The 25,897-nt window shown below is 33.7% G+C and overlaps 5 protein-coding genes across 5 annotated transcripts; 1 reads left to right on the forward strand and 4 right to left on the reverse strand.

The window, feature by feature from the left end:
* Positions 1–610: 610 nt before the first annotated feature.
* Positions 611–5,862, reverse strand: Bm16931 (RNA methyltransferase, TrmH family protein; the record flags this gene model as incomplete). Its single annotated transcript, XM_043073160.1, has 15 exons — positions 611–759; positions 1,041–1,139; positions 1,317–1,457; positions 1,808–1,904; positions 2,259–2,392; positions 2,774–2,910; positions 3,023–3,142; positions 3,389–3,490; positions 3,758–3,936; positions 4,035–4,200; positions 4,335–4,440; positions 4,685–4,812; positions 5,107–5,327; positions 5,479–5,562; positions 5,833–5,862. The coding sequence occupies 15 exons, from the start codon at positions 5,860–5,862 to the stop codon at positions 611–613; spliced, it is 1,893 nt and encodes a 630-aa protein (XP_042929094.1).
* Positions 5,863–6,567: 705 nt separating this feature from the next.
* Bm5783 (RNA methyltransferase, TrmH family protein) lies at positions 6,568–16,870 on the reverse strand (the record flags this gene model as incomplete). The annotated part of the gene is made up of 27 exons (XM_043073161.1): positions 6,568–6,724; positions 6,872–7,008; positions 7,088–7,212; positions 7,390–7,557; positions 7,899–8,046; positions 8,480–8,561; positions 8,690–8,865; positions 9,043–9,120; positions 9,423–9,575; positions 9,736–9,817; positions 10,036–10,176; positions 10,352–10,581; positions 11,011–11,172; positions 11,780–11,972; positions 12,114–12,250; positions 12,403–12,510; positions 12,684–12,754; positions 13,115–13,265; positions 13,480–13,695; positions 13,841–13,937; positions 14,007–14,139; positions 14,458–14,602; positions 15,294–15,500; positions 15,673–15,816; positions 16,270–16,363; positions 16,577–16,672; positions 16,821–16,870. The coding sequence occupies 27 exons, from the start codon at positions 16,868–16,870 to the stop codon at positions 6,568–6,570; spliced, it is 3,681 nt and encodes a 1,226-aa protein (XP_042929095.1).
* A 1,318-nt stretch (positions 16,871–18,188) lies between these two features.
* On the reverse strand, positions 18,189–18,699 carry Bm16930 (Uncharacterized protein; the record flags this gene model as incomplete). Its single annotated transcript, XM_001896887.2, has 2 exons — positions 18,189–18,354; positions 18,452–18,699. 2 exons carry the CDS (start codon positions 18,697–18,699, stop codon positions 18,189–18,191), a joined length of 414 nt encoding a protein of 137 aa, XP_001896922.1.
* A 554-nt stretch (positions 18,700–19,253) lies between these two features.
* On the reverse strand, positions 19,254–21,653 carry Bma-rbm-22 (Rbm22 protein, putative; the record flags this gene model as incomplete). Its single annotated transcript, XM_043073162.1, has 10 exons — positions 19,254–19,358; positions 19,500–19,630; positions 19,847–19,939; positions 20,091–20,227; positions 20,338–20,544; positions 20,612–20,732; positions 20,881–21,039; positions 21,116–21,278; positions 21,377–21,430; positions 21,600–21,653. The coding sequence occupies 10 exons, from the start codon at positions 21,651–21,653 to the stop codon at positions 19,254–19,256; spliced, it is 1,224 nt and encodes a 407-aa protein (XP_042929096.1).
* Positions 21,654–23,206: 1,553 nt separating this feature from the next.
* Bma-inso-1 (mKIAA0176 protein, putative) lies at positions 23,207–25,232 on the forward strand (the record flags this gene model as incomplete). Its single annotated transcript, XM_043073163.1, has 8 exons — positions 23,207–23,317; positions 23,400–23,540; positions 23,725–23,817; positions 24,014–24,122; positions 24,207–24,301; positions 24,552–24,641; positions 24,826–24,976; positions 25,225–25,232. 8 exons carry the CDS (start codon positions 23,207–23,209, stop codon positions 25,230–25,232), a joined length of 798 nt encoding a protein of 265 aa, XP_042929097.1.
* Between the last annotated feature and the right edge of the window lie 665 nt (positions 25,233–25,897).

Below are 25,897 nucleotides of genomic sequence, written 5' to 3' on the forward strand. Positions count from 1 at the left end.
AATCAGACGATCATTAAGAATGACGAACTTGAACTCAGATCGTTTTGAATTTGCAATATTTATAAACGTAATAAATAAATACAGAAATCATCTGCATAAATAAAAACAATAGTTATCGCATAAATAATTCAGTGCAGTCCTATCTGACAATCGCTTGACTGTTAAATGTTAAATCAACAGACGATGGATTTTCATTAACGGTCACTCGAAATTGAGCAAAAAGGAGTGGATAGATGTTTAAAAAACAAATGAAATGATGCAAATAAACGTAACAGTATGTACATACCGCAAAAATTAATTTTAGTACCAATAAAGAAAGTAATCATATAGCTTTGCAGAATCATTCCATTATATTTAGTAGGTACTCTGCTGATTTCTCTCCCTATCCTAAATGTACAAAAAAAACATAAATTATATAAATTAACATATAATGAATTAAAAAGTGAAAAAGCTGCCGTAAGGAACTGTGACACTGTAAAACGTAAAAACTGTCACTGTACTGAAAAGACTGCAAAGCAAATGATTCAAATATAACTCCTAAAAAGAAACAGTAATATGTCACTTAATAACTGGTACTAATTAAACTGACGGTTTGATATAATTTATCACATCATAAATCAATTTTAGTTGACGCAACTATTTTCATAAAAGCAGTAGTAAAATCGGATGAAGTGTGATTGCCATTATAATCATGCTGAACACCGTTAACAAATATACGAAATGTTGGATAGCTTTTCACGCCGTACCTCTCACAAAGATCTGAAATTTGACAAATTTCCACCGAGCATTTCATGCTTGAACCCACCCTCATCATCTATCTAATCTAGAAATTACTAAACGTAACCATAAAGTTTCGAAGCATTCTTTTTTAAATGTATTACCCACACCAATTTGTGTTTTCACTGATTTATTTAAGATGTATTATAAATATATTTCGTGACAGATTCTTGTATTAACTTAAATAGAAAAGCCCAGAAATTACTTATTACGAAATTTCAACTCTATATCATCGGGAAATGCAAATAAAGAAAAAATGGCACCATTCCAAGCAGTACAATCGACCACGGCGAATTTGCCAAAGTGAGACTGTTTCGCAGCTTCGCGGAATTCCGGTTTTACTGCTTTACAATGTCTGCACCCTAAACAAACAAGAAAAAATGATCTGTACTTGTACAGCATAGAATTTTTGGCAAAAATATTTAAATATTAAAGAAATTATTCTTTACCTCTTCACTAATCTCCCCGATTTCTGCCGCAAGATTTCACTTTGTTCATTATAATACTATTATTAGTAATTAATATTAAAACAAACTTACATGGCGAAAAGAACAACACAAAAACATTTCCACTGCTAATAATCTTATCGAAATTGTTCTTATCGAGCACTATCACTACATTTCCAAAGTCAAATTCAGGAACAGAATTCCGCGATCGGAAAAAGAAATAACGATATCTTGCTAGACAAAACAACACAATAGAAAAAAAGTATTTTTAGGGTCGCAGGGATAAAATAAGGAGAAAATAAAAGCTCACGGTCATAAAATATTACTGGCAAAAACATTTTTTCGATTTCGTGCAACGAACAAACAAACAAGTAAAACTATCACTGACATATTTTAGTATAAGACAGAAATCATCACTTCGTCCTACAATTTCGCTGTTCATGAAAAAAAAAGGAACAATAAAGCCCTAGCAAGATAACATCTTCACGGATTCAACAGTACAACAGGAACAATAGTTGAAATCATTTTAAATTTATTGTACAAATCTCTGATAAAGCAAGAAGCTCACTTCAAAATTTGCCCACCACTTTCAACAAAATTAATGAATGATGCAGTTTCATATTCGCCAGAATAATCGATACGATTTTTACCATAGGACAGATAAATGATTGTTGGAAATTCCTGAAAATATACTATTTTAAAAAGATCAGTGATGGATTAAAGATTCAGCAAATCAGCAATTCTTTAATTTCATAATTCCATTTCCGACAAAGTTTTAATCTGACGCCATTTTTCCCACTTATTCGATAAGGTGGATTATGACACAGTTAACAAAAATTTTTTGGATTACTGTAACACATGATGATTCCTATAGAATACTCCTACTCCGCTCACAACAGCACTTTCTACTTTTATAAAGCAAGCTCCTAAGCCATCAACTGGAAGTCAAAAAATAAACTGAACCAAAAAAGTGACGGTTAGAATTTATCGAAACATATACATCTGTCAAAGTTCCAGAAACCAGTAATTTCTCACCTCTACTTTATATTCTTGACACAAAGACCTCTCAGTTGTACAATCAACAGCACCCAAAACGATCCTTGTATCATCAGCAAGTATTTTAGAAGCTTCAAAAAATTTAGGCTTTGCTCTTTTGCAGTAACCACACCCTTAAAAAATGATCTGTTTAAATCTATTTCCCTACCATCAGCACAATGGATGTTAAAACAAGAAGCGTGATCGTTCATCGCTTTTTCTAAAACGAACAACTATGTCAACAAAAAAACCACATAACTTTCTCAAACTATCAGCACGTGATTGCTCTAAACAACCGAATGAATTACCTAAGGCAGGCAAGCTTAACAGTATAAAAACGGAAGCAAAGAATCTTCAGATTCTTGGAACTATCAAAAATGCCAATGATTTTTTAAGGATAAATCATTCTTCCCATAATCTCCAGAATATGATCATGTCCACTATAAATCAAAAATACACCATTAAAACGAAGCATTCAAGAACGATACTGCTGGACTTAAGAAACTTGAACTTACAAGGAGCGTAAAATATTATCAGAGCGTGTTTTTTCTTCTTAACTTCAGTTTTGAAATTCTCCGCTGTTAAATGTAACACATGTACACCGTCAGATTGTTTACTCCATGAAAGTTCGGGAGGAGGAGGTTCTACTGGACTGCAATATAATAATCATAGCACAATGCATCTGTCAGCTAATAAAAAATAACAAACTCTAAAACACTTTCAGTCTTTGCTGAATTCATCAATGATAAAAAATTCTTACATACTTTTTCATGAAATTGTAAAAGCCATCTTCTTTACGTTCATTGATTTTCCACGCAAACTTTCCGTCCTTGAAGTATGCAAAGGTGGGATAACCCTCCACTTTGTACCGCTCTGCTATCTTTCTGAAAAACAAATTTGATAAAGCGATAAAGAAAAAAAAATTGAAAATTTGATAAAACTAATGAAGCAAGCGAAAGTACGTCTTCATATCTTCATATAAAAAAGTAAGCTTAATTTTATAGTATTCAACGTATAGAAATTCTATATGAAAACCTAAAGACTTTTAGGAAGAAGAACGAATATATTATGAATTTCACTAGTTAGATTAGAAATTCCTTCTTACAGTAGCACAAAAAAAAGTAAACTACATATTGCTTGTAGCATCGACAGCGGCTAAAACACCATCAATACCATCCTTTTTCAAACGATCAGCTGCTCGAATGAATTCCGGTTTTACCATCTTACAGTGGCTGCACCCGAAAACAGAAAATTTGGAAAAACTGATTCGTAAAAATAAAATTAAAACAATAAGAAAACCATCATCTGACTTAATTATCTTGTCACGTCACGCATAATAATAGTTGAGAACGTGTTTAACATGCAGTTCTATCGATACCACTGTATTCATAATTCTCGCTAGTTTTCAGGTGTATACAAGAGTTTTCCTAACATTATTATTCATAATATTCAAGAAGTAAATATGTTAATTAAACTGACTGACATAAATAGAAATAAACATACAAGGAGCATAGATAAGGACCAAAACGCTTTGGTGTTCCGCAACAAATTCATCAAATGTATCATCACTTAAAAGAACCACTTCGGTAATGGTTTCAGCCCATGAAATCTCTTCCTCTTCAGGTGAGAGAAATGAGTCTTGTTCCACTGGATTTTTAAGCCACTCAATTATGCCATCCTAAAATAATGCAATGAACTACAGACACATGTATAACTCAAGCATTCGTTAAAATTACTCAAAACTGAGCAAATTCAATGAAATATTTCTATACTTACTTTTGAATTTTGTCCTTTATATCTAAATTTATGAATACCACCCTCAAAGTACTCAAGTGTTGGATAGCCATCAATGCCAAACTGTTTTGCCACAACTTCGTTCCCGCGATACGTTAAATCCATGCCTGCTAATACGATCTTTCCTTTCAACTGATCTGCTGCAGCACTGCAAGCAACATCAACGGAGAATTACATATGCGCAGTGATAATTCTGTTCGTTTCATGATTTGCATAATCAACGACCTTTATCGACGAGGTTTTGAAAACCGGAAATTCAGTTAGCCGATTAAAAAGGAATACCTAAATTCCGGCTTCAAACGCTTACAGAAGCCACACCAAGGAGCATAAAACATGACGAGTACCGGTTTACCACTACTAACTGTTTTTTGAAGCGCATTAGAATTGTCTGAAATTTTCTATGATCGAATGAAAGTTCAAGGTTTCACTAATAGTGAGATAAGTAAAACTGAAAGTTATAAGTCTAAACGTTCACTGTTTACACTAGACCAAGAAGGAGATCTAAAAATTCAAATGTGAAAATAAAAAAATTTAAAAATAAATCCTCCAATACATCTGTGAGAAAAAAATCACAGTCAAACCAATACAGAAATGACCTTTAAAAGAAGTATGAAAATAATTAGAACTGTCACCTAAGTGAACGACGTTCACAGCTGTCGGGTCTTCATCCCATGGTATATCACCTGTTGGATCTAGCAAGAACCGATAGATGCTCTTTGTATTTATCTTCCTATCATAATCTTTGTGAAACTCACCATTTCTGCAAATAGCTTCAGTTCAGTTCACATCTGAATTAATGCTAAATTTAAATCCAAATGTAATACCGACTCAACTAACTCGACGACAAAGTACCATGTCGCACTTACATGTGTCATATTTTATCAATTTGTATTTATCTAAACTTCTGAAAATTTTCGAACGTAAACGATGAAAAATTAGAGTGTATTTCAATAAGCTATTAAACGAAAAAGGTTCCGCTACACTTGTCATCTCACTTTTGTTTCGTGTAGCGCTCCAATTCACTCCACACTTAGTAATAGCGAAAAGAACTTACTGGTAATGTTTCAGAATGTAAGGTTTCGGGATTAATTTAAGTTTTTTACATAACTTTTTTGTTTCACCATCGTTACAATTAATTTGAGCAACAGTGCCTTGCCCCACTGCTTGTTTCGCAGCTTCTGTTGTGATTTTTATCACTTTTTTCAATTGGCTATTTTTATCCATAGAAGAATTTGAAAATAATATCAACACATTTTTATGCACTCGTAATAATTTCTGCAAAAAAAGTCCATATGTTATGGAATTTTACAACCTATTAAGTAAAAAATACACTTGAAAGTCTGTAAATACAGAAATTATTGACTAATTTAAATAGCAAACCAAATTTGGCTTTTGAAGGAAAAGAAATTTGAACCACTTAACTAACCTTGTAGTCTTTTTGGTCATTGATCGTTACAATATAGCTTCTTTCAGATACGACATTTAATAACAGGGATGAGGCAATCAGTAACTATAAAGTCAGTAAATATTTTAAAGAACTAGAAAAGTACTCAATGGCAGGAGAGATTCATTATCTTTTTAAGAACATTATATTTGCTATGAAGAACTGCAGAACATTAAATGTGCCAATATCGGCAATTTCCAACTTCGAATACTAGCAATTCTAAACTTCATTTAGCAATCGAATTTCATCAAATTGGTAGTGGTAGTGAAAAGTGGTAGTGAAATGGTACATAAGTCAAGCCTACTACATATGAGACCAATCGGAAAATACCCTCACCAAAGCAAATAAGCGAATAATCAAATTCATATTGGCTCGAGCGTCATTATTCTTACCTGAAAAAAATTTACGGTAAAACACTACGATTTCCTTTCTAAGTGATTCCCTGCATTCCCGAGAAAATGCCACAAGAAACCCAAAGCTGAACAAATTTTTTCATCTTGAAGATAATCACTAGGACGTTATCTATTCAATATCTGTGTTAACAAATAATTGTTGCATTTTTACTTTTACATTTGATTCCATACAGGCGTAGCGGAAAAATATATCTTGTAGTTTTAACTGTTGTAACAATAAATAATAGTAAAACCTGAGAACAGAAACATAAAACAAACACTTCGGATGAATGAGCACAGAACACCGGAATGCAACCAGAACTAGAAGAAAGAACGAAGGCAGTTGCAACACATGAAGTGAAATAAGTGTTAAGACATTCTGAAGTAAAACAACTAGCCAAAAAACACAACAAACAAGTACTAAACAACAATTTAATTTAACATAGTAATACAACCAAAACAGGAATGGTAATGGTAGAGGAGGTAGAGGAAGAATAATGATATATAAGGTATGCATAAAACACAACTGAATACAACAGTAAAGGCAAAATGGCAACTGGATACAAAACTGAAAGCTTACATAAGCTTCCTGAATGATTAAATTCGATCGAGACGGAAGAACAAACGAAAACCTCTTTTCCTTGTAAGAATTTAGAGAGTAAAAACACAGGTTTCAAATTTATGTTTTCGTCGCAATGAACTCCTCAAAAAAACGATAAATAAGCAGAGCTCCGGTGACATGTACATTTAAGCTTCTGGTATGGCCAATTTGTAGAACCTCAACAGTTTTATCGAGATAGCCTAGCAAATGCATAGGTATTCCTTCCTTTTCGTTCCTGTAAGCAATATATTTTAGCTTCAAACATATCAAGAAAATTTCGAAGCTTAAAAATCAGAGTCTCATCACTCTTCAGATAAAATTAACGCAGTTTCCACCTGATTTAAATTTGCTTCCTTTGTGCAATTGAAATAAAAAATCTTACCCAAGCAACAGAACCATTTTTGACGGAAAACGAATTTTATGCAATGGTGTACTATTTGTAGTTTGTTCAGCACCAATAATCACATAGCCAGAGTTACGGAACGACAGTAAAAGGTTCGGCAACTCTTCCGGGCGTGACTGGAAGCAAAACTAATGAGACCGTGTTAAGCAGAACATGCTAAGCAGAACAAAATATCTAATGTAGCATATTTTCTACCTCTTCCAAATTCATCCAGTTCTCTGACGACAAGCTAAGCGCCATAAAGTCTCGATCCTTTATTTTCGCAAGATCTGCGACAATCAACTTTTCGACTCCCAATACTTCACACGTACGACAAATACCTATGATTATTAAGGGGAAGATCTATATCGTTTAAAAGAATTTGAACTGTAGCACAAAAATAATGCGTGAATACATGTCCCAATTGTTATAAGACCTTAGAAGCTCATAGGATCAATACTTGAATTCTGGAAAAATACTTGAAAATACTTGAAATCCAGTTTGGATAAATAAGTTACCTCCTAAATTTGCAGCTTTATCCAGAAGAGAGGCAACCACAATGAGAGATACACCTTCGAGCAACGCTCGATTTACACTGACCGCGTTAAACTTCCGCTGAATGACCGATATATCCGAAAGACCATCAGGTTCGCGAATCTGCTGATGTCGTTGTACCTGAGTTTGACCTAAATCGTTGGAAAACAAATCCATTTACAAAATAAAAATGACAAGCAATCATAAACAGCAAGAAGCAATTCCAGTACAGTAAATTAAATACTGTAGGATTTTGCTAGCTGATGAATCAGAAAAACGAAAGGCAACGGGTCATTTGTCGAAGCTGCAGAACCTTTATGAACTTCATAAGAATAAGATGTGCAGAAAAGAAAACAACTGATGAATAAGGTACTTTTTCCCCTAACAATATAATAAAGTATTTCAAATATGACTAGGGATGCTTCAAAATGACATATCAAAATTAAAAAATTGCTGTTTCTTGCGGTAAAAAAACAAATAAGATTAAGCTTACCAAAAACGAAGGACGGATACTGATTCAAATTGTCTGAATCCCTGTGTACACAAGCAAAGTCATCCATCGAGATGCATTTTAAAAGATGAGACATTATAGCATCCTGTGCCGTGAGTCCTACTTTTTCCGGAAGAATTGTTAAAACTGTCTGAAAGAGTGTTCTATACTAATGATATCTTCAAAAAGAAAACAAGATGGTCCTCATTATGTCAATCATCCTTCTACAGTCCAACCCCATCACAAATCAAAATAAAAACAAATATGTACCAAATCATTTAATCTCATAAACCAGGATCTGGATTGGACTGAAGAGTACTTTGAAAATAGCTAGATACATATCATTCAGATCACCAAACTGAACAACAAATGATATACAACCTTCTTCATACACAAGGATGATAAAAATTTTTTTTTTTTTTTAAATGACAGTACAGTATATTCAAGCTCTAGGTGCTGCAGTGTAATTCAATTCGATCTTCCTAGTAAGAATTACTCTCGCATTATGGAAATTCTACAGTTATGAGGAAAGTTGAAAGACCTAGTCACACTCAACAGATTTTGTAATACTGTTCAGTACCAACCTCCAAAGAATAGTCAACATTCTCATCCAAATAAGCAAAATAGAAATCATTGCATAATCTGTCAATTATACGTTTCGTGTTTCTGAAATAATTTCAAAAATCTATGTTCAGTTCGTCATCAAACAAAATAACAGCAGTTTCCTCTTAAATTTTTTCTCCGGAAAATTACCAGATAGCATACAAACAAAAGAATGACATTCATCAAAATACCCTGCTTTTTCGGCATCAAATTCGATAATACAACGTAAATAATGAAACTGATCACGCAGTTTGTTTCCAACAATATTCCAAAGCAATTTGAGAGCTGCCAATGAAGTACAGCGGACGGTAAAATTTTGTGCAGTACACCACGGGTGAAATAATGTAAAGCATTGAGTAAATGCAGCCTGTAAAATACCGAAAATTCTACCCCGTGAAGATCTTCAATTAAAAAAAAAAAAAATCTCTCATTTCAGCTTACACAACACGGTCAGGAAGAACTCAATTCCAAATTATACCAGACATGCAGAAGGTCATGATTGGTGATAACACAGAAAAATTAGAAAAAATGAGTAGTAATTTACGTCTGTTCGGTTGATCTTCGTGACGTGCAGTAATATTGCAATCCATGAACTAATACTTCCGATTCTAGCAGCAGCAAGCTAAAAATTAAACGAGTAAAACTGCAACACTGCCTCAGACCTCTAAGAAGGTAAGATATTATATTAGTTTAGTTGTAAGGAATCTAGAAAAATAATTCCATACTATATTGAAATTTCAACGCAGAGAGAGGTAGATATGAGTACAACAATCTATTCTATAATTTAGTAGATATGAAAAATATCCACCAATAATAACAAAGCACATCACGATCTTTCACTGATTAGCCTTGTCAGCAAACTCGAAAAGGGCTTAATAGAATATGATTACAAAAGAAGATATTTCAAGATATTTGTAGTCTTACTTCTTTTTCAATGCCAATGAATTTCTGAAATGCATCTTCGTTGTTGCAATACAGTCTCACAAGTATCCAGCTCACGAGAAGTCTAATAGATGGTTGTTGCACAGGTTCTTTTAAGCATTTTATGCAAAACAATTCCAATTTTTCCAAAATTTCCTGAACAGTCCATTATAAATTATAACAAACATTTTTGGAATATGAAGAAACAAAGAACCAGTAATCCGTAAGTACGAGATATAGTGAACGTAATTTCCTTGAAATTCATTCAAATCAAATACGTTGGTAGTAACAAACAATTATACATCAATACATTTACCCTGCTTGCGAAACTGTAGATAAGCAATAGTAACTGCGACAGGCGTGTTTTCTTTCGATGAGCCAATGACATTCCGAAAGATCTTAAATAAATAAAGTCCCTAAATGAGCAAAGGCAGTGTTTAAACATGGATCACAACCAAAAAGTATCCCGAAAAAGTTATGCGCTAAGCAAACATTTTGAAATTCAAGAATTTCAAAAATACCTGGAATAATAGGTACAAATTGATAAAAACAGTTCTGTAACTAAAGCCACCATAGAATCTTCAATGCCGAAAATTTTTAATGAAAACATAAGTACTTATTCTTCGAAGCATCAAGAGTTTCCATCATGACAAAAGTCTCCTGAATAAACTTGTCTGCGGAACCACAGCGATTTTTGGAAATCCAAGAAACCGTTTGTAAAGCACGAAGTCGGGAATATTGAGCACATTCATGTAGTCTGGAATATCTCCCGCTTAAACTTCCTGATTATTTACACAAGAAAAAAAAAACTCTCAAATTTTGTGGATTATATAAATGGCTTAAAACCTTAAAATTCTGTATTTAAAGAGTATAATACCATATGTCCACTAGCACAAAAAAAAAAAAAAAAAAAAAAAAAAAAGCAACAATACTTCTCATAATTGGCAGTCGGTAGTGATTTCTCCATCGCATAAGCCATTTGAACAGCTAAATTAAGTACTGCAGTGTCTTTTTTACAAACTGGTCCAAAGGCACACATTTTAATTAAAAGTGGAAACCAAGCGATACACAGGAATTCTTTAGCTTGATAAAATGCGTCTGACAGTACTACTGCAATTTGTACGTTCTGCTCACTTTCACCACACAATTTCTCAACAGTTTCCTGTAATCATAGAGAAAAAAGTTTCGTACCTGAAAAGTCCATGGAAAAAAATTAAAATATAATATACTGTGTTATATATATATGACCAAAATAACAAAGGATGTTCCAATCATCCGAAAAGCAAGGCAGATTAGAACATTTAGACCGCCGGTAATTTAATGCATGCTTTAATAGTGAGTCATTGCCATAAATTAACTATCAAAACAAGTTCATACTACTCGTAAGAAGTCTATTCATTTAATCCACATGTTGGTTAGCTACTGCCATCTAAATAGAAACTGGCAGCTAAATAAAAGAATTAACAAATTAACAAAAAGGAAATAGGCAATGACAAAAAAAGGAAAACCAACACCCAACAATGTATTACTTTCGTGCAGTAAAAAATATTCCAATCAAAAAAAGGAAAACAAAAAAATCACATTAAGTTACCAGTGCAATTTTGTCAACTCCCTGTGTACGCAAAGTGCATTCCAATGTGCAAATTGCTAAAACATCACTGATCACAGAAATATAGTTAAGTGTCTTTTTTTCCTCATTGGCAACTGCCAACACCACTTCAATGCTTTGTTCAATCATCCAGCTGATTGGCACCTACGATTAAAATAAAGTTACTCTCATAAAGAACTCTGAAACATAATATTAGTAGATGAAGTGCAAATTATCTTATAAAAAATATATCACTGTGAAAGGAAGGGAATAATACAAGAACAGGGTCAACACAAGGACGTCAGGAGATTTCCTGTAGTATGCTTGCTGATAAAGCATCTGGTCATGTATCTAGCATATATAAATTCTTTCGTTAAAGAAAAAAAAATTACCAGCATTCAACAAACATACTACATATTCATACTTAGCATAACAAGAAAAAATCGTTGCAAAGATTCAGTCAAAAGAACTGTATGATCTTTCAACGCATTACACTTTCAGGTGGATGAATGACAATTATACAAAAAACTTCTCACACACAAAAAAAAAGAGGCTGACGAAACCATTCAAACCGTTCCACTTCATTCATATGCAAGATAGCTTGGTTAATCAGATATTAACATGTTAGTTTAGTTTGTACCAAGCCTCTGGGATATCTTTCGATTTGTCATTCAATATGGCTTAACTACTTATGTTTCCTTGCCGCAATGATAAACCCAACTGATATGGAAACAGGTATTAAAAGTACCGAAAAGATAAAAAAACTGAATACTTTTCTTAGCACAGTTAGCAACAAATCCAGAAAAGCACGGCGACAATCCCAACTGAAGAATATTTTCAACGAGTTGATGCAAAGCTTGAATATGGATATAGAGTCAAAAGAGTGATCAGCTATAAAATTTCGCCACAATACGGATTTATTCTGTGCGATGGTTTCTCCAAGCATATCCATTCTACTTACATTACTGCAACAAAGAAAATATGATTATAAAAACGTTAACAAACAAACGGACATGAATGGAAAAGTATCAAAAATTAATTCTTCATAGAAGTCTTTTAAAAGCTAGAAAAATAATTTCCACACAGCTCTTCTAGAAACTGCAAACCTTATTCCAGAAACATTTTCTTCCGACAACAGAAAACTGAGTATAGCATTCCAAGCCATTTGAGATATATTGGTATATTTCGAGATCAAAACTACTGCGACTGAAGACAGTTCTGCACGTCTCGATGGCGAGGTGGTCTAAAACAATTTAAAACGAAAAATTATTCATGCCATCTTACCAATCTATAAATAAACATCATCGACTTCCAACTTTAAGAAACCACTAGAACAAAATGTAAGAAAGGAAAAATAAGACTTCATCTGGTTAAAAAAAAACAGCAAATACAAACTTTATTACAAAGCATCATCGAACGCATCAGCCACTGTTCAAAATTCATACCGTGCATCATTGTGAGCAATTTTTTATGCAAATTATTAAAACGTTTAGAATCAAAGACCTGAAAAATTAAATGTGAGATATATACAAAAAGATATACAAAACTAAATATGTGAGATGAAATTACACGACCAATATCTTCAGAATCTTTTTCAAATTTATTTGTTACAAATAAAAAAAAAGACAAAATATCGACAAAATGATTAGAATTTCTAACCACATACAAAAGTTTACCTCATTCATATCAGCGAAAAGGCGTGTATCTAAATATGCGACAAGACCATATTTGAGGTACTGAGAATCTTCTGAAACACGATAATTTGTATGGCTTTAACAATAAGATCAGAAGTTCGTTTTACAGAATACAGAAAATGAGTCAGACTTTACTAGCACTATACCCCATTCACCGACATGAGAAAAAAAGAATAATTTTTTGGGAAAAATGCCCTGCAAAATATTGAACGGTTAACAAACGAGATATCATTCCTCATTAAATGAAAGCAGTTAATTACTGAAAGATTAAAATATTATACCAGCTTCCTTAAAATAAGCAGTTATCTGCTACAATTATCTAACGGAATGATAAACTGAGTAAGAAACTACTTCAATATATTAAACTCAATCACTGAACTACATCATAAAATTAAGAGAGAATGTTTCATAACCATTTTCAAAAAGTTTGTCATCCAAAATTACAGTATAGAGCTGCAACATAACATCCACAGTTTTGAAGTCGTGAACAGAATATGAATCAACTGCTGACAATGAGCATAAAACTCCCATGGCCAATTTGTAAGCCCGTCCATGATCCAATGCCTATAATAATCAAATGATCAATTTCACTTGCCATAGCAAAAAATTCGCTCAAATTGAATAACAGATTATAAGACAACTCTTCTCGATTTCGAATTCTACTGCGACTATTGTAAAAGATGCAATGGTTCAAAAAACCAACTATGTGTAGGCATATACGCATGTTTCTGTGAAAGAAGTGAATTATTTCCAAGTTCAAACAAGAAAAAAAAATTACTATCTTCCATGTATAAATTGCATGAGCAAGCCAATTGCTCCGTCCAAAACAGCATGATACGTATGAGCGTTGTAAATCTTCGAGTTGTTCCATCATATTTTTCGTTAATGTTTCAGTAAAAGTTGTATTGTAAAAAAATTCTTGTAATAAAAACCCATATTTATTTTCCGGTAGCTCTGATAATAACGACGCGAAACAATACGCTTCATGCCAGTTCTAGATATAATCATGGAAATTGTTGCGAATTCAAATTCACTGAAATTTGCTGCAAAAAAATCGAAAACGAAAGTTCATTTTTTTCAAAGAAACCCTTATTTGTAAGGAAGGAAATATAATAGAAAGATATAATGAAATAACAAACCCTGTCAGCCAACTTGAAGAAAAATTTCAAAAAATTTGCTGTAGTACAAATTCTAAGTGGAAGGTACGGCATGCGAGCAACTGCACTCAATACCGGTCTACAAATATTCAGTATAAAGTACTTTGAGATATACAATTATCAAAACATGTTGAAGAAACAGAATCACCTGCACAATGTCAAACAATTACTGTATATCGGTGCCGGCGTGCAAAACTGCAATGAACAGGAAACGAAAAATAGTGACGTAGAGCTGGACACGTGCACCGATAGCAGTAGCACGAATGTTTTGAAGAAATTCTCTAAAAACGTATGATTTTAATTGCTGAAACCTCATAAGAACAAAAATAGATGCTGGGAAAAATATGGTACTGATATTCTACTTTATACTGACCATAAGAATGGTGGTTATTGCATAACTATGCTACCAACTTACTAATATATTTTAGTAAAATACGATCGATCAGCCTAGTTCCCTACTAATACTTAGATTTTAGAAAATTGGTCAAGAAATTTATTAAATCAAATACTACTTGACCAAACCTCTGGAAACTAATGAAAGTCTTTAAGGATTTTTAAGAATATTCATCCACAAAAGTCATTACAGAAGTAGTACATACTTTCATCGTCTCCCGAACCAGCAGAAGCAATACGTTCTAGGAAAGACCCAAAATCTTGGATAAAATTGTTTAGTTTTGCATCTTCAATAAGACGCCAATAAATATTACTGCTACCAAGAGCAGCCAGTAGGCTTGATAAAATGATCTGAAAACATTGTCAGTTAACTGGAATTACGCACCGATATGAATTACCACCACAGTAACTAACACGCATTACTTTAACACAAGCCAAACAAGAATCATTAATGAAGGAAGTTCCACTTCGGTGGATTTTCTCAATGAACAACAACATTTTCAAGCAAACATATACGAGATAATGCCTCGTAAAGTTAGATCCAACAATGGGCTTTGACTCCTGTAAAGAGATACCTCCCTGTAATACTGCTAGTAACAGTAACAGTCTCCTCTCCTTCTTTTCTCTTCCTCGTTGTTTCAACCTTTTCTTTTATGTTTTTCACTCTTACCTGCTATCTTATTTCTTTTTTTTTAAACTAGAGAAATCCATTACTGACCCCCTAAGTGGTATTAGGACTTCAATAGGATTCAAAAAATGATTTCAGACATTAATTGATGAATGCACATTGATCTCAGTTTGCGAATGAATTGTTCAAGAACCCATTTTTTAGAGAAATAATTACTGATGTCAAATTATGTAGTCATATCAAATTTGATATCTCCGTATTCAAGAAATTTTCTCGAAACAGAAATGGCTGTTCTGTGGTTTATGAGGTACAATAAAAGGCAAATAAAATAAAGCGTAGCATGTAAACAATTCATTAAACCTTAAAATTATTCTATTAGTGAAGATAATAATGAAAAAAATATCTAAAACTTACTGAATAATCTGTCTTTAGCAATGCTGCATCGATAGAAAATACCTTTTGAGCAGCCCAAACTCGTATCCATCCATTCGGATGATCTAAGGCTCTCACAAACAGCAGCTGTACCCAAAACCAAGGCAAGCTATTATCATTTTCCATGGTGGCTTCACATCTGCATAGTATACGGTTGAAAATGGGAAGAACTGGCTCCACCAAGTGAAACTACAAAAAGATTTCGATTAATGAAATCACTCAAACTATTTAACCATTTATTTATTAGGTAATATGCAAATGACCAAAGGCAATTACTATACAGGAATATAATTATCAGTAATAAGGTTTCATTGCTTTTTGATTCCAGAAAACAATTTTTTTCATCTCTGTATTAACTAACCTGTGATTCCTGCAGAACATCCATCAAAATAAAATAATCTTTCCAAACTGTTCCAGTCTTCATTTCCTGCAAAGCACACAGTGCAGCTTTTCGAACAAACTGACTCTGACCATAACAAATAAAACGGTGAATGATTTTTTCAATCTGAAATAGTTTTAAATAAGATTTTCCATCAGTTACAACATAAAAAAGTTGCATAAGTAATCCTAACATTTCATATAGAAAATAAACTCAACCAAAACAATTTAAATGCTCTAAGAAACTTGGAAATTCATTTATACTATAAAACAATGAAGAGAACTTTAAGACGTCATTTAATGATCACAAAAAGAAAAAAGTATTCCCTATGAGTGATTAAAGTAACAGCTATTGTCGCTATAAAAGCTAGTTTAGATAAGATACAGTTATTTCGAACGTTGGCGTCCTCGAAAATGGAAAGCAGCGAGAGAAACAGTGAATACAGAGAAACAGAGCTAGAGATCAGGCTTCAGTGAATTTTACCTGAGTGACATTTAAGATCTTCATGTTAAATGAAATTTTTTCGTTTTTTTTTTTTTTTTTTTCAGAAACTTAACATCTTCATTAAAAAGGGCTAACTCTATCGGTAAGAACTGGCAAGGCTCTTCTTGTTATTGTAAAGAGAGCCGATACCATTGTTTCCATTTCATCAACAATCGCATTGTCAAATAGCCTGAATAAAAATTAGATTAGTTGTTGCAGCTACCAGGAACATATGACAATTCCGGTTTTCGACGGGTTGCATGGCATAGAGGATTATTCAATTTTATGAAGTGGAAATCCACAAAAATAAGTAAAAGCTATTAGGACACATAAGGATATTTTCATCCGTCATTTCTTGTAAGCAAATAATGTTTCTTTTGGGCTAAAATAAAAGGAAACATGCCGTAGAAATGACAAAGCTTCAGTTTCCGAACAGTGCTTGCAGATTTCGGTGACCAAATCTGAATTCTTCTGTTCAACAGCTGTCTTCATTCTACTGCTACAACATAAATCATTCCTTTACTATAAGATTAGATCAGTTATTCAGAATACTTGTAAAAAACTAAAAATATTGAAAGTATCACTTCCATAACGTAAAAGTTTCTCTACTAATATATGGTTAAGTTAATAACATTAATGCAACTCACAGTAAATCATATTTGCTTCCTTGTCGTTCTTCCAGATGTTTCCTAGACATATCTGAAACAAAACATTCTTAGTTGTATAATTAATAATATTTCATGAATTCCTTCATCACATTTTCTTCCCATTCTTCTCATCTCAGATCCATTTGGACCACAATATTTTTGGGATAAAAGGATTTAGAAAGAAATTTCATAAGACTTTATCATTCTGCATGAATTCGAATTTAAAAGACATGGAATTTATGGAAATCCCACAAGTTACACAGTTTGAAACTAGTGTTAAGACATTACTGCTTCCGATGTATATGTTTTATTGGTACTAAAAATTTACCAATTTATATAAATTTCAAGAGAACACACTGTTAGTTTTTTTTCAGCATGTATGTGTTTATTATGTTTTTGTCGGTTAGTGAATAGACAGAAAGCAAAAGCGGTGAATAAAGATTTCCATTGTTGCACAGCTTAATTTATAAAATTCCCATATTCAACTTCAGTATCATCTATTGCGTAAAGTGCCTTCGTATACCGTCGAATCATCTTCCCTTTTCCTTAGTTTCAAACTACGTAACTTAGTGTTCAATGTTTTGAATCCTACAATTTCCGCTTCTAGAATTAGCTTGCTGAGCAGAAGAATGCTAAACAATATCAGAGCAGCAACTGGTGGTTCAGCCCAACTGCAACCGAATGAATCTCGAATCAAAAAATTCAGATTCCCGGACAAACAGCTAAGGGAATTTCTGCCGTGTGGTAATTGGTGGATGTCCTTCAGAGCCTGTGTCGTTCGTCAGAAAGGACAAACAGTAGAGAGACGGGATGCACCGCCTTTCCCCTTCGCCCAATCTTCCACAAAGTACGTTACTCTTGCGTGATTCTCCTACAATGGTTATTGGATTTTTTATCATAGCAGTCAATAAAACTCGAGTTTTCCAAATGATGACATATATTAATATTAAGAAACACTGCAACTTAAATAACTTTTTTCCGAAAAGATATACAAATTTATGAAGAAATATTGATATCGGCATGAGAGAACAATAGTGAAAATCACTGTTCACTTTCAGCTTACAATCAAAGCAAAACTACATCGAATGGAAGTAAACCAGTGCATTTATAATCAAACAAAAATAAAAAGATAAAGTGATGAGTTTGTTGCTTACTAAGCTATATGATGTAAAATAATGGAATTTACAAGCAAAGCAATGATATATAATTACAATGATACAGTCAACTCAGTACTCCGAACTTCATCCTAAACTCTAGACAAGATTAAGAACCACTTAAGCTAGCAGAAAAAGTATTACGATCTGACAAAGACAAGCACGTTAGAATTCTTAATAAAACTCTAAATCTAATGATAATATATATTCATGTTTATGCATAACTATGAGGCCTGATAGGTTTCAGTGGATCAAACAACTTGGGATCTCTCAGATACTTTGGATCCTTAACGAATACTGGCATGTAACCAGCACGACGACTCAATGCAATTGTTTCCAATAACCTTCTCTGTTGTCCATTACAAAGTCCAGTGATGTGTCTGAAAATGCTGTCCCTTCACACCATGAAACAAAAACAGAGGCGAAGCAACATTTCATATTTTAATTTTTGAAAAAATGTAGAAAAATAGGTCTTACTGATCATAAACTCTTCCAGAAAATGTTGAGACGAACTGCTGCAATAAGCGAGCATTTTTGTAATCTAACTCAATTTTCTTTGCACATAAAAAACACTGTTTTACTGGTTTACAGTACGGATCTTTTCGCATCTGCACTACTCCATCGTCATCCTCCACCATATAGTCACCTGTCGTTACAGCACTAGACGACAACGACGCTCTATTTATCAAAATAAATCGCCTCAAACATGTTCTCAACGAAAGCATCCCTAAATTTGCATTTGGAAAAAATCAATAAACATCGATTCTCATATTACCAGAGTCATTACGCCTTTAACCAAGAAACACCTCCGAATGATAAATCACATAAATTTCAAATAGTCAGATAACTGATCAGCTTAAAACGATTTCGAGGATATTGACTTTCTCAATATAGAAACAACGGTAACAGTAAAGGATCTGCTTTTGGAAATAGAAACATATGAAAGAGGAACACAATATGTCAATACTTTTATTCCATACAGACACGCACAATCATCGATATCATACAAATAACATCGATAACCAAGTAGTAAAGTTTTCCACACCTTAGAACTGGTACTCTAGAGGTTTCAAAAAAAAAAATATTAGAGCAAAAGCTATTCAGATAACGCACTATAAACTGTATATATTACAAAAAATGCTCGTCATCCAATATCTAATCTAAAAATCTTCCGCACAATCACGAATTTCAAAAAAATATTACTGGCGCTGAAGTAAAAAAAGGGTCACGTCCGAGTTGATCAAACCCTGTAATAACAGATAAACAACGAAAAATATTTCTATTCAATCACATCGCCTTTCGCACCCAGTCTTTGCGGATCTTGACTAGGATAATAAACTTTCGTGGCTGACGCTGATATGTATGCTGTCCCTTTGTAAGATATCTGAAATTCACACAATATACTTAAGGATAGAGCATAATTCTTCCACGAATCCTTCGAGAATAAAACTAGCCATACCCTGCGAAATTAAATTAATAACAAAATTATAAAAAAAATTTCATCAATGCAGGAAAAATGTTTCACCTGAGGTACAATGAGCTGTGCAGGAGGTGTGTACGTTGCAGCTGGAGGTAAAGGAGGCATTGGTATGTGATCAATACGTGCCCGCTTAGATGAATTAGCTTCTTCATCGAATAAATCCGGTAATGGACATGCTAAAAATAACAAACGATTAACATTAGCTGCAAGACTGGAAAATTCTGTATGCAGTACTTTCATCATTTTCTCCTCACTAATGCTCTGTTAACTTCAGAAATGAAAAAGGAAAAATCTAAAATGTAAACATTGCAAAAAGAAATATCTACACATAGAAATTCAGACTAAACTGCGTGGTTCAATTTGACTTAAAAAGCAACGCGAAAAAAATTTACGATTAGGGAGGCCTGCGACTGGTTCCGCTCTCTTCTTTTCTTCTTGTGTATTCTGTGCTTGAGGCCGGCCCCACCTTATTTTCAGTCGTCTTCCTAAAACACCCAATAATGTTTGGTAAAGAATAGTTTTCAATACATGATAGTGTTACTGACTGAGTTGATTTGTCACTAACAAAGAACACTAAATGAGCACTGTGTGATAGAAAAATTGTCAAGTTAACATAATGCGAACAGCCACAGTTACCTTGCAGGATAAGTTTATTGAATGAACGTTCTGCAGCCTTTTCAGCAGCTAGTCGCGTAGTAAATGATATGAATGCACATCCTTTATTGGGCAACAAATTAAGACTACGTATCTCACCAAACTGATAAAAATAATCCCTGAAAAACTGTTCCGGTAGCAAGTAGTGGAAAAAGCGACTTCGTTTATTTTAGTTTAACGTAAAACTTCTGCACATCAAATATTACTAAGAAAGTGTAATAAATCCAACCTCAAAGCGACTTCGCCTATCATTCCAGCTGGACCTAAATCACCAACATACAATGTAGTAATAGTAGTATCTTCTGGAGCTTGTAGTACAGGCAGTGCTTTAGCCCGAGTCAGAAGTTTTTCCGCAACTGGATCATTGTTCCCGTAATAACGATCTCGCATGTTCTGATGACTTAACGGATCGTCAGGATCTGAAGGCTTTTCATGCCTGAAATACTAAGTGCTCAATAAAATTTCAAAAAGGGCTATTGAAAGAAAGAAAGCAAAATACAGACCTATATGGGCATTCTTCACCACGTCTGCATTCCCCTTTAACGAAGAATGAGCAAATGTGTGGCTTGTTCCGTTGATAATATGGTTGATTTCGGGCAAGTTTCTTCAGCAAATCATTTGATGCTATAAGAAATACTTATTTGCAAAACATCAACTTAATTATAAACTTCATTCTGTAAACTCGGTATGCTCTCTATAAAGTTATTAGACACGTTAGTTTGAAACCAGAAAATACTCTACGAAAAAATGGATAAAGTGAGAGAAAACTAACCAGAGTCAGTTATTTTAGCAAGAGCACCACCAGGTGTAGTACCATCAGTAAGAGCTAACTCCCGCTCTTGATTCTGAATGTAATAGTCGCGATTCGCGCCTTGCCTCGGCAAATCATCATGTATTTGTAATGCGTGGTCACGAACTTGTACAGGTAAACCTAAAATTCGCGTTTAACGTCAAGTAAAACACCGTTTAGTCTGACAAACTTGGACTTAAACAAAAATATCACTTGCCGAATTCGAGATCCAAAAGACAAGTCTGACAAACATTCTTCATTTTGGCACATGTCTGACATACTTCCGTTTTCTTATATCGCATTCCTTTCCCAGGCATCCACCGGAAACAAGTAAAGGGACGTTGACAAATTTTGCATTCTGCTCCATGCCGATCTTTCAGCTGAAAATTTAGCTCTAAATCTATTGCATTACCCATACCGGGGAAAAGATTGTGAAAATTCACATCACCACTCAACAAATTTCGAGGACTTTTCTTACCATTCTTATATATGGATTTGATCCAAGACATGTCTGGCAAAGGATCGGAAATTCCTGAAACACATAACATATAAAGACCATTCCAAGTTGAATTTACTTAAAAATTATAAAAACACAAAGTACCCGAGTTTTGTATTCTCCGTATCGACTAATATGCGTTTAAGCTTGGTAAGATTTGCTCAAAGAAGTGGTAAGATTTGCAATACACGAGGCAAATGCTTACCGAATCTTCCCAGGTTTTCCGATTATACTGGTACGATGATTTTGATAGTGCCATGTAGTACCCTACTTCACTAATTAATGAATCTTATTTTCAAGATTCCCTGAAAAAAACAAGTGAAAATTTCAATCACATTAATCAACGAAGCAACAAATTAGAACAACAATAAACAGCAATACATAGTTAATCCATAACTATGTCTACTAGATGGTTGCAATGATCCAAAACGGCCAAACTACTTAATTAAATCGAATGGAATAATCCCAGTCTAAAACTCTAATTAATCAAATCATCAAAGGGATCACTACATTTCGTGGAGAATTATCCTGTACCTGCAATTCACTAACGCCGAACCCTCAACTACCAGAGCTATTTTCATCAAGGATGGTGCATTTCATATTGGCCCTCAGCGTGTAGGTTCACGGTTGCATTATGCAAATCACGTACCAGCCCAATACTTAATGCCGTAAAGCGGTCTTTCGGATTCTGTTGGTTATGATTGGCTTAGTATCTCATCACTGTTCTACAACTTTTATTTTATTGTCAAGTTCGGGTTGCTCCTTTCATTTTATTGAAAACAGTTATCGCCATAAATGTCTAAGCCGTGGTGTTTTCTGGTTTGAAGAAAAACGAATTAAGCAAAAAATTGCATACAGTGCAGTTTCTTGTGCTTTCATTTTAATTTTTGTTAAATTTCGAAATTATTCTAACATTGTTGTGAAGCAGGATGTATAGGCATTGCATACAAAAGAAATCATAGGTTTAAATTGGATTATTGACCAACTGCAGTTCTATTGAAAATGGTTCGGTAGGTTTAGGACTAAACTGATAGCAACATTCAGCCGTCGAAGCGCTTGGTGACTGGACGGTTTATTCATTTTGTTCCTATAATTAATCGTATTTGTCGTTGATTTGAATTCCAAATTAGTATCTTATATGGTGATCTTCTTTAATTGTTACAAGTTTACTAATGTTGCGCAGAAGGCCATAGGAAAATTTAAACTATTGGAGATGTGTTACATTGCAGCACGAATGATTTAATTTTTTTTCTTTGGGTTTTTTTTTGGAAGTTTCTAAAGCTTATATATCTCTGAGTATTGGAATTTGGAATCTTTATTTATTTTCCGGTGTCGTCGTACGAACTCACGTTGTCAAAGATTCTGTATTCTGAGTTATTTCATATTTCAGATACAATCGTGGAGAAGACGATAGTCGGTTCGGTCTCCTGGATTATTACTCTGCCCTTAGGCAGGTTACCTGTGGTGCTCATTGAAATTGCTCAAAATTCTCACAAATTTTGGTCAGTTTTTAAAAAGCCGTAAAGGAGGTAACCGCGAAAGAAGAAGCAACGACTTTGGTAACGCTGTTCACGAAAGTTCGTAGTTTGAAGTTAAATTCGTGAAAAAATTTAGCGTTTCCAACGGATATAAAATACTTTTGGGTTTTGTAGGGGCATCAGAATAGTGCTGTGTGATAATTTCTGTTTGCTCTTCATCAGAACATCTTTTCCTCAGGTTTCTTACCCGAATTTCGGTCGCATGTAATTTTTTTCATACATCTCTTTCTAAAGTCATTTATTTTACCTTTATTTTTCTCATTTTTTAGGTTGTATGATTGCACTTCAAATGGCTTCTGCATCAGTTGGGTTGGATGATGTTGCATCGTCATCAGATGATTTTATGGATGAACAGTCTCATTTTTCTACTGCTTCATTGCATGCCGTATAGCTTTCATTTAGAAGTTTTAATGTTAATCTTTTGCGAAAATAGTATGATTATTGGAAGAGTGAGGATTAAATTTTAGGTTAGTGGAACAAATATATCCGATATATCTGTCCACCATTCTTCGTCAGGAATGGATATCGAGCAGCAAATAATGCCAGGTGGACAGAGAGTAGATGTTGCTTTGTCAAAAATGTGGATACGTTTGAATGTTGGTGGAACGGTTGGTTTCCTTGTTTCTAGTAAACAAATTGGTACATGATAAGTATTTAGCAAGTTTCATATCTTCATTAAATCAAACCGAAAAATTATTGGGATGGTCTCTGCTAATATTTCCTTGGTCCGCAAAGTAGACTTTGATCGCTTGAACTACAATTAAATTTGGAAGTAGCTTTTTTTTGTTGCAGATTTTTCAAACTACTCGACAAACATTATGTCGCGAAGCGAATTCATTTTTGGCTCGTCTGTGTAAAGAAGACGATGAATTGCCCAGTGAGAAAGTTCGTACTTTCTTGTAATCAGGATTTTAAGCTTCATATATTACTAGCAGAGCTGAAAATACTAGTGGTCTTGTCGATGAAGTAATAGTTCATAAACTAAGATAGTTGTTCATCCTTGTTTTCGTAAAAATTTCGGCTTGGAAAGTGAGCTGAAATTTTAGAAATTGGTTTCAGTATGGTTTAAATCTTATTTTAGGATGGGACTGGTGCCATATTGATTGATCGTGATCCAGAATATTTTGCGCCTGTGTTGAACTACTTACGTCATGGAAAACTTGTAGTAAACAAGAACGTGAGTATCGAAGGTAGGTGTACTGTGGTGATTTGACAGTAGTTAGTTATACCATTTTATGATTTGATTGCTAAGAATCGAAGGTTTCACTTTGCAGGCGTTCTTGAGGAAGCAGAATTTTATAATTTGCCGCGGCTAATTCAGTTATGTACGGAACGATTAGCAGAATTTGGCCTGAAAAAAGCGAGACAGGTTTGTTTGTAGTGAATGGTGTTGACTGTTGTTTGATGAAGATTGATAGCTTTTTATTCCCCAAAATCCTGTACAGTTTATACAAGTAAAACACTTCATCGACTTGCAGAAATTTGTTACTAAGAGCTACTACTATTATAGGATAACTAAGGTTATCTGTATTGGTAATTCTGTTTTGAGTAATTTTAATGAGACAGTTTATGATTTCAAATGAATTTCATTATTTTTTTTTTTAACAGTTGTCTTGCAGACAAAACATGTTTATCGCGTCCTCCAATGTCATGAAGAGGAATTGACAAATGTTGTGTCAGCAATGTCAGATGGTTGGAAGTTAGTTCAAGTACGTTTCACATTTTGGTTTTTATTGAATATAAAAAGTAGATTTTTCATATTGATTTGACCCGGCAAATCGTAATACGTGTTATTGAATTGACTATAAATTATTCTCTTTATCGAGTACATGGTACTTTGAGGAATAAATTGGTTTCGTGATTCGTGATTCTAATTCTTTTATTTTTTTTAAGCTTATTCCCATCGGTCAGTTCCAGTATCAAAGCGATATGCAAAGTGAATTCCTCTGTGTCGTTTCTCGGGAATTTCCTGATAACGAAATCAAAAATGGCGAACATACAGATCTCACTGATCGCGTTAAAGCTTTGCAACAAAAAGCTCGCCGTAAGTTAATAATTAGTAACTCGTGCCGTTACCGTGCTAACTGAAATATAAGTAGTAATTCGATTTTCATGGTTTAACTTTCCTATTATTTTCGATTGATTCTTTCAAAATAAAGAATTTCTGAAACTTAATAAAATTCGTCACATAGATATGTTCCGGCATTTATTTTCCGGCAGCGAATTGCATTGTACAGATTTTTACTAGTTTTAATGTGTGAAAATTTTTGTTAATAACAGTAAACTTTGCAGACCACTAGTGCTGGAAGATGCCCTTTTGTTTCGATTCAGGATAGCTTTGCCGCTCATGCTGCAATAGGGATTTTTTCGTTTAATCTGTGCTTATAAACAGTTATTAATAGGCATTTAAATTAAGCTTTATAATTTTTGTATCATTTTCTTGCCTTCTTTAAAAGAAGCCAATGTATAATTGCTATGTCTGACATACAGGCATATCATGATGCAAGGTTCGAGGTACACTTACCGCCGGTGTTATCAAGAAGAGATTAAATACTTGTAGGAGAAAATTAGTTGTAAAAACTAACTTTGCTTCTTTGAAATATGTATTCTTACGCCATTTATAACGAATACTTTTTGGTTTTGTTCTTTTCTGGTGCCGTGTATAGATTTAGTGTTGTTTTTATTGATGGGATATGTATGCATTTCATCCCGCTTATTGCCTTTTAGTCGCTTTAATCCATGAAAGTTGATGTCTTCAGTGATTAAGCACTGCTACTATTACAAAAGTATCTCATGTCCTTTGGTACTTCTCACTCAAAGAAATTCCCTACTGATCATTTCAAAAGTAAGTTTTAAAAGTTCAGGTTTATTATAATCCATAGTTTTCATGCAAAAGCGATTATATAAATGAGCTTCGTGATGTCAGCCGTTGTATTGAATTATTTTATAGCCTTTACATCTCACT

The sequence above is a fragment of the Brugia malayi genome, assembly GCF_000002995.4.
Source record: "Brugia malayi strain FR3 genome assembly, contig: Bm_v4_ChrX_scaffold_001, whole genome shotgun sequence".
NCBI classification, from domain to species: domain Eukaryota; kingdom Metazoa; phylum Nematoda; class Chromadorea; order Rhabditida; family Onchocercidae; genus Brugia; species Brugia malayi.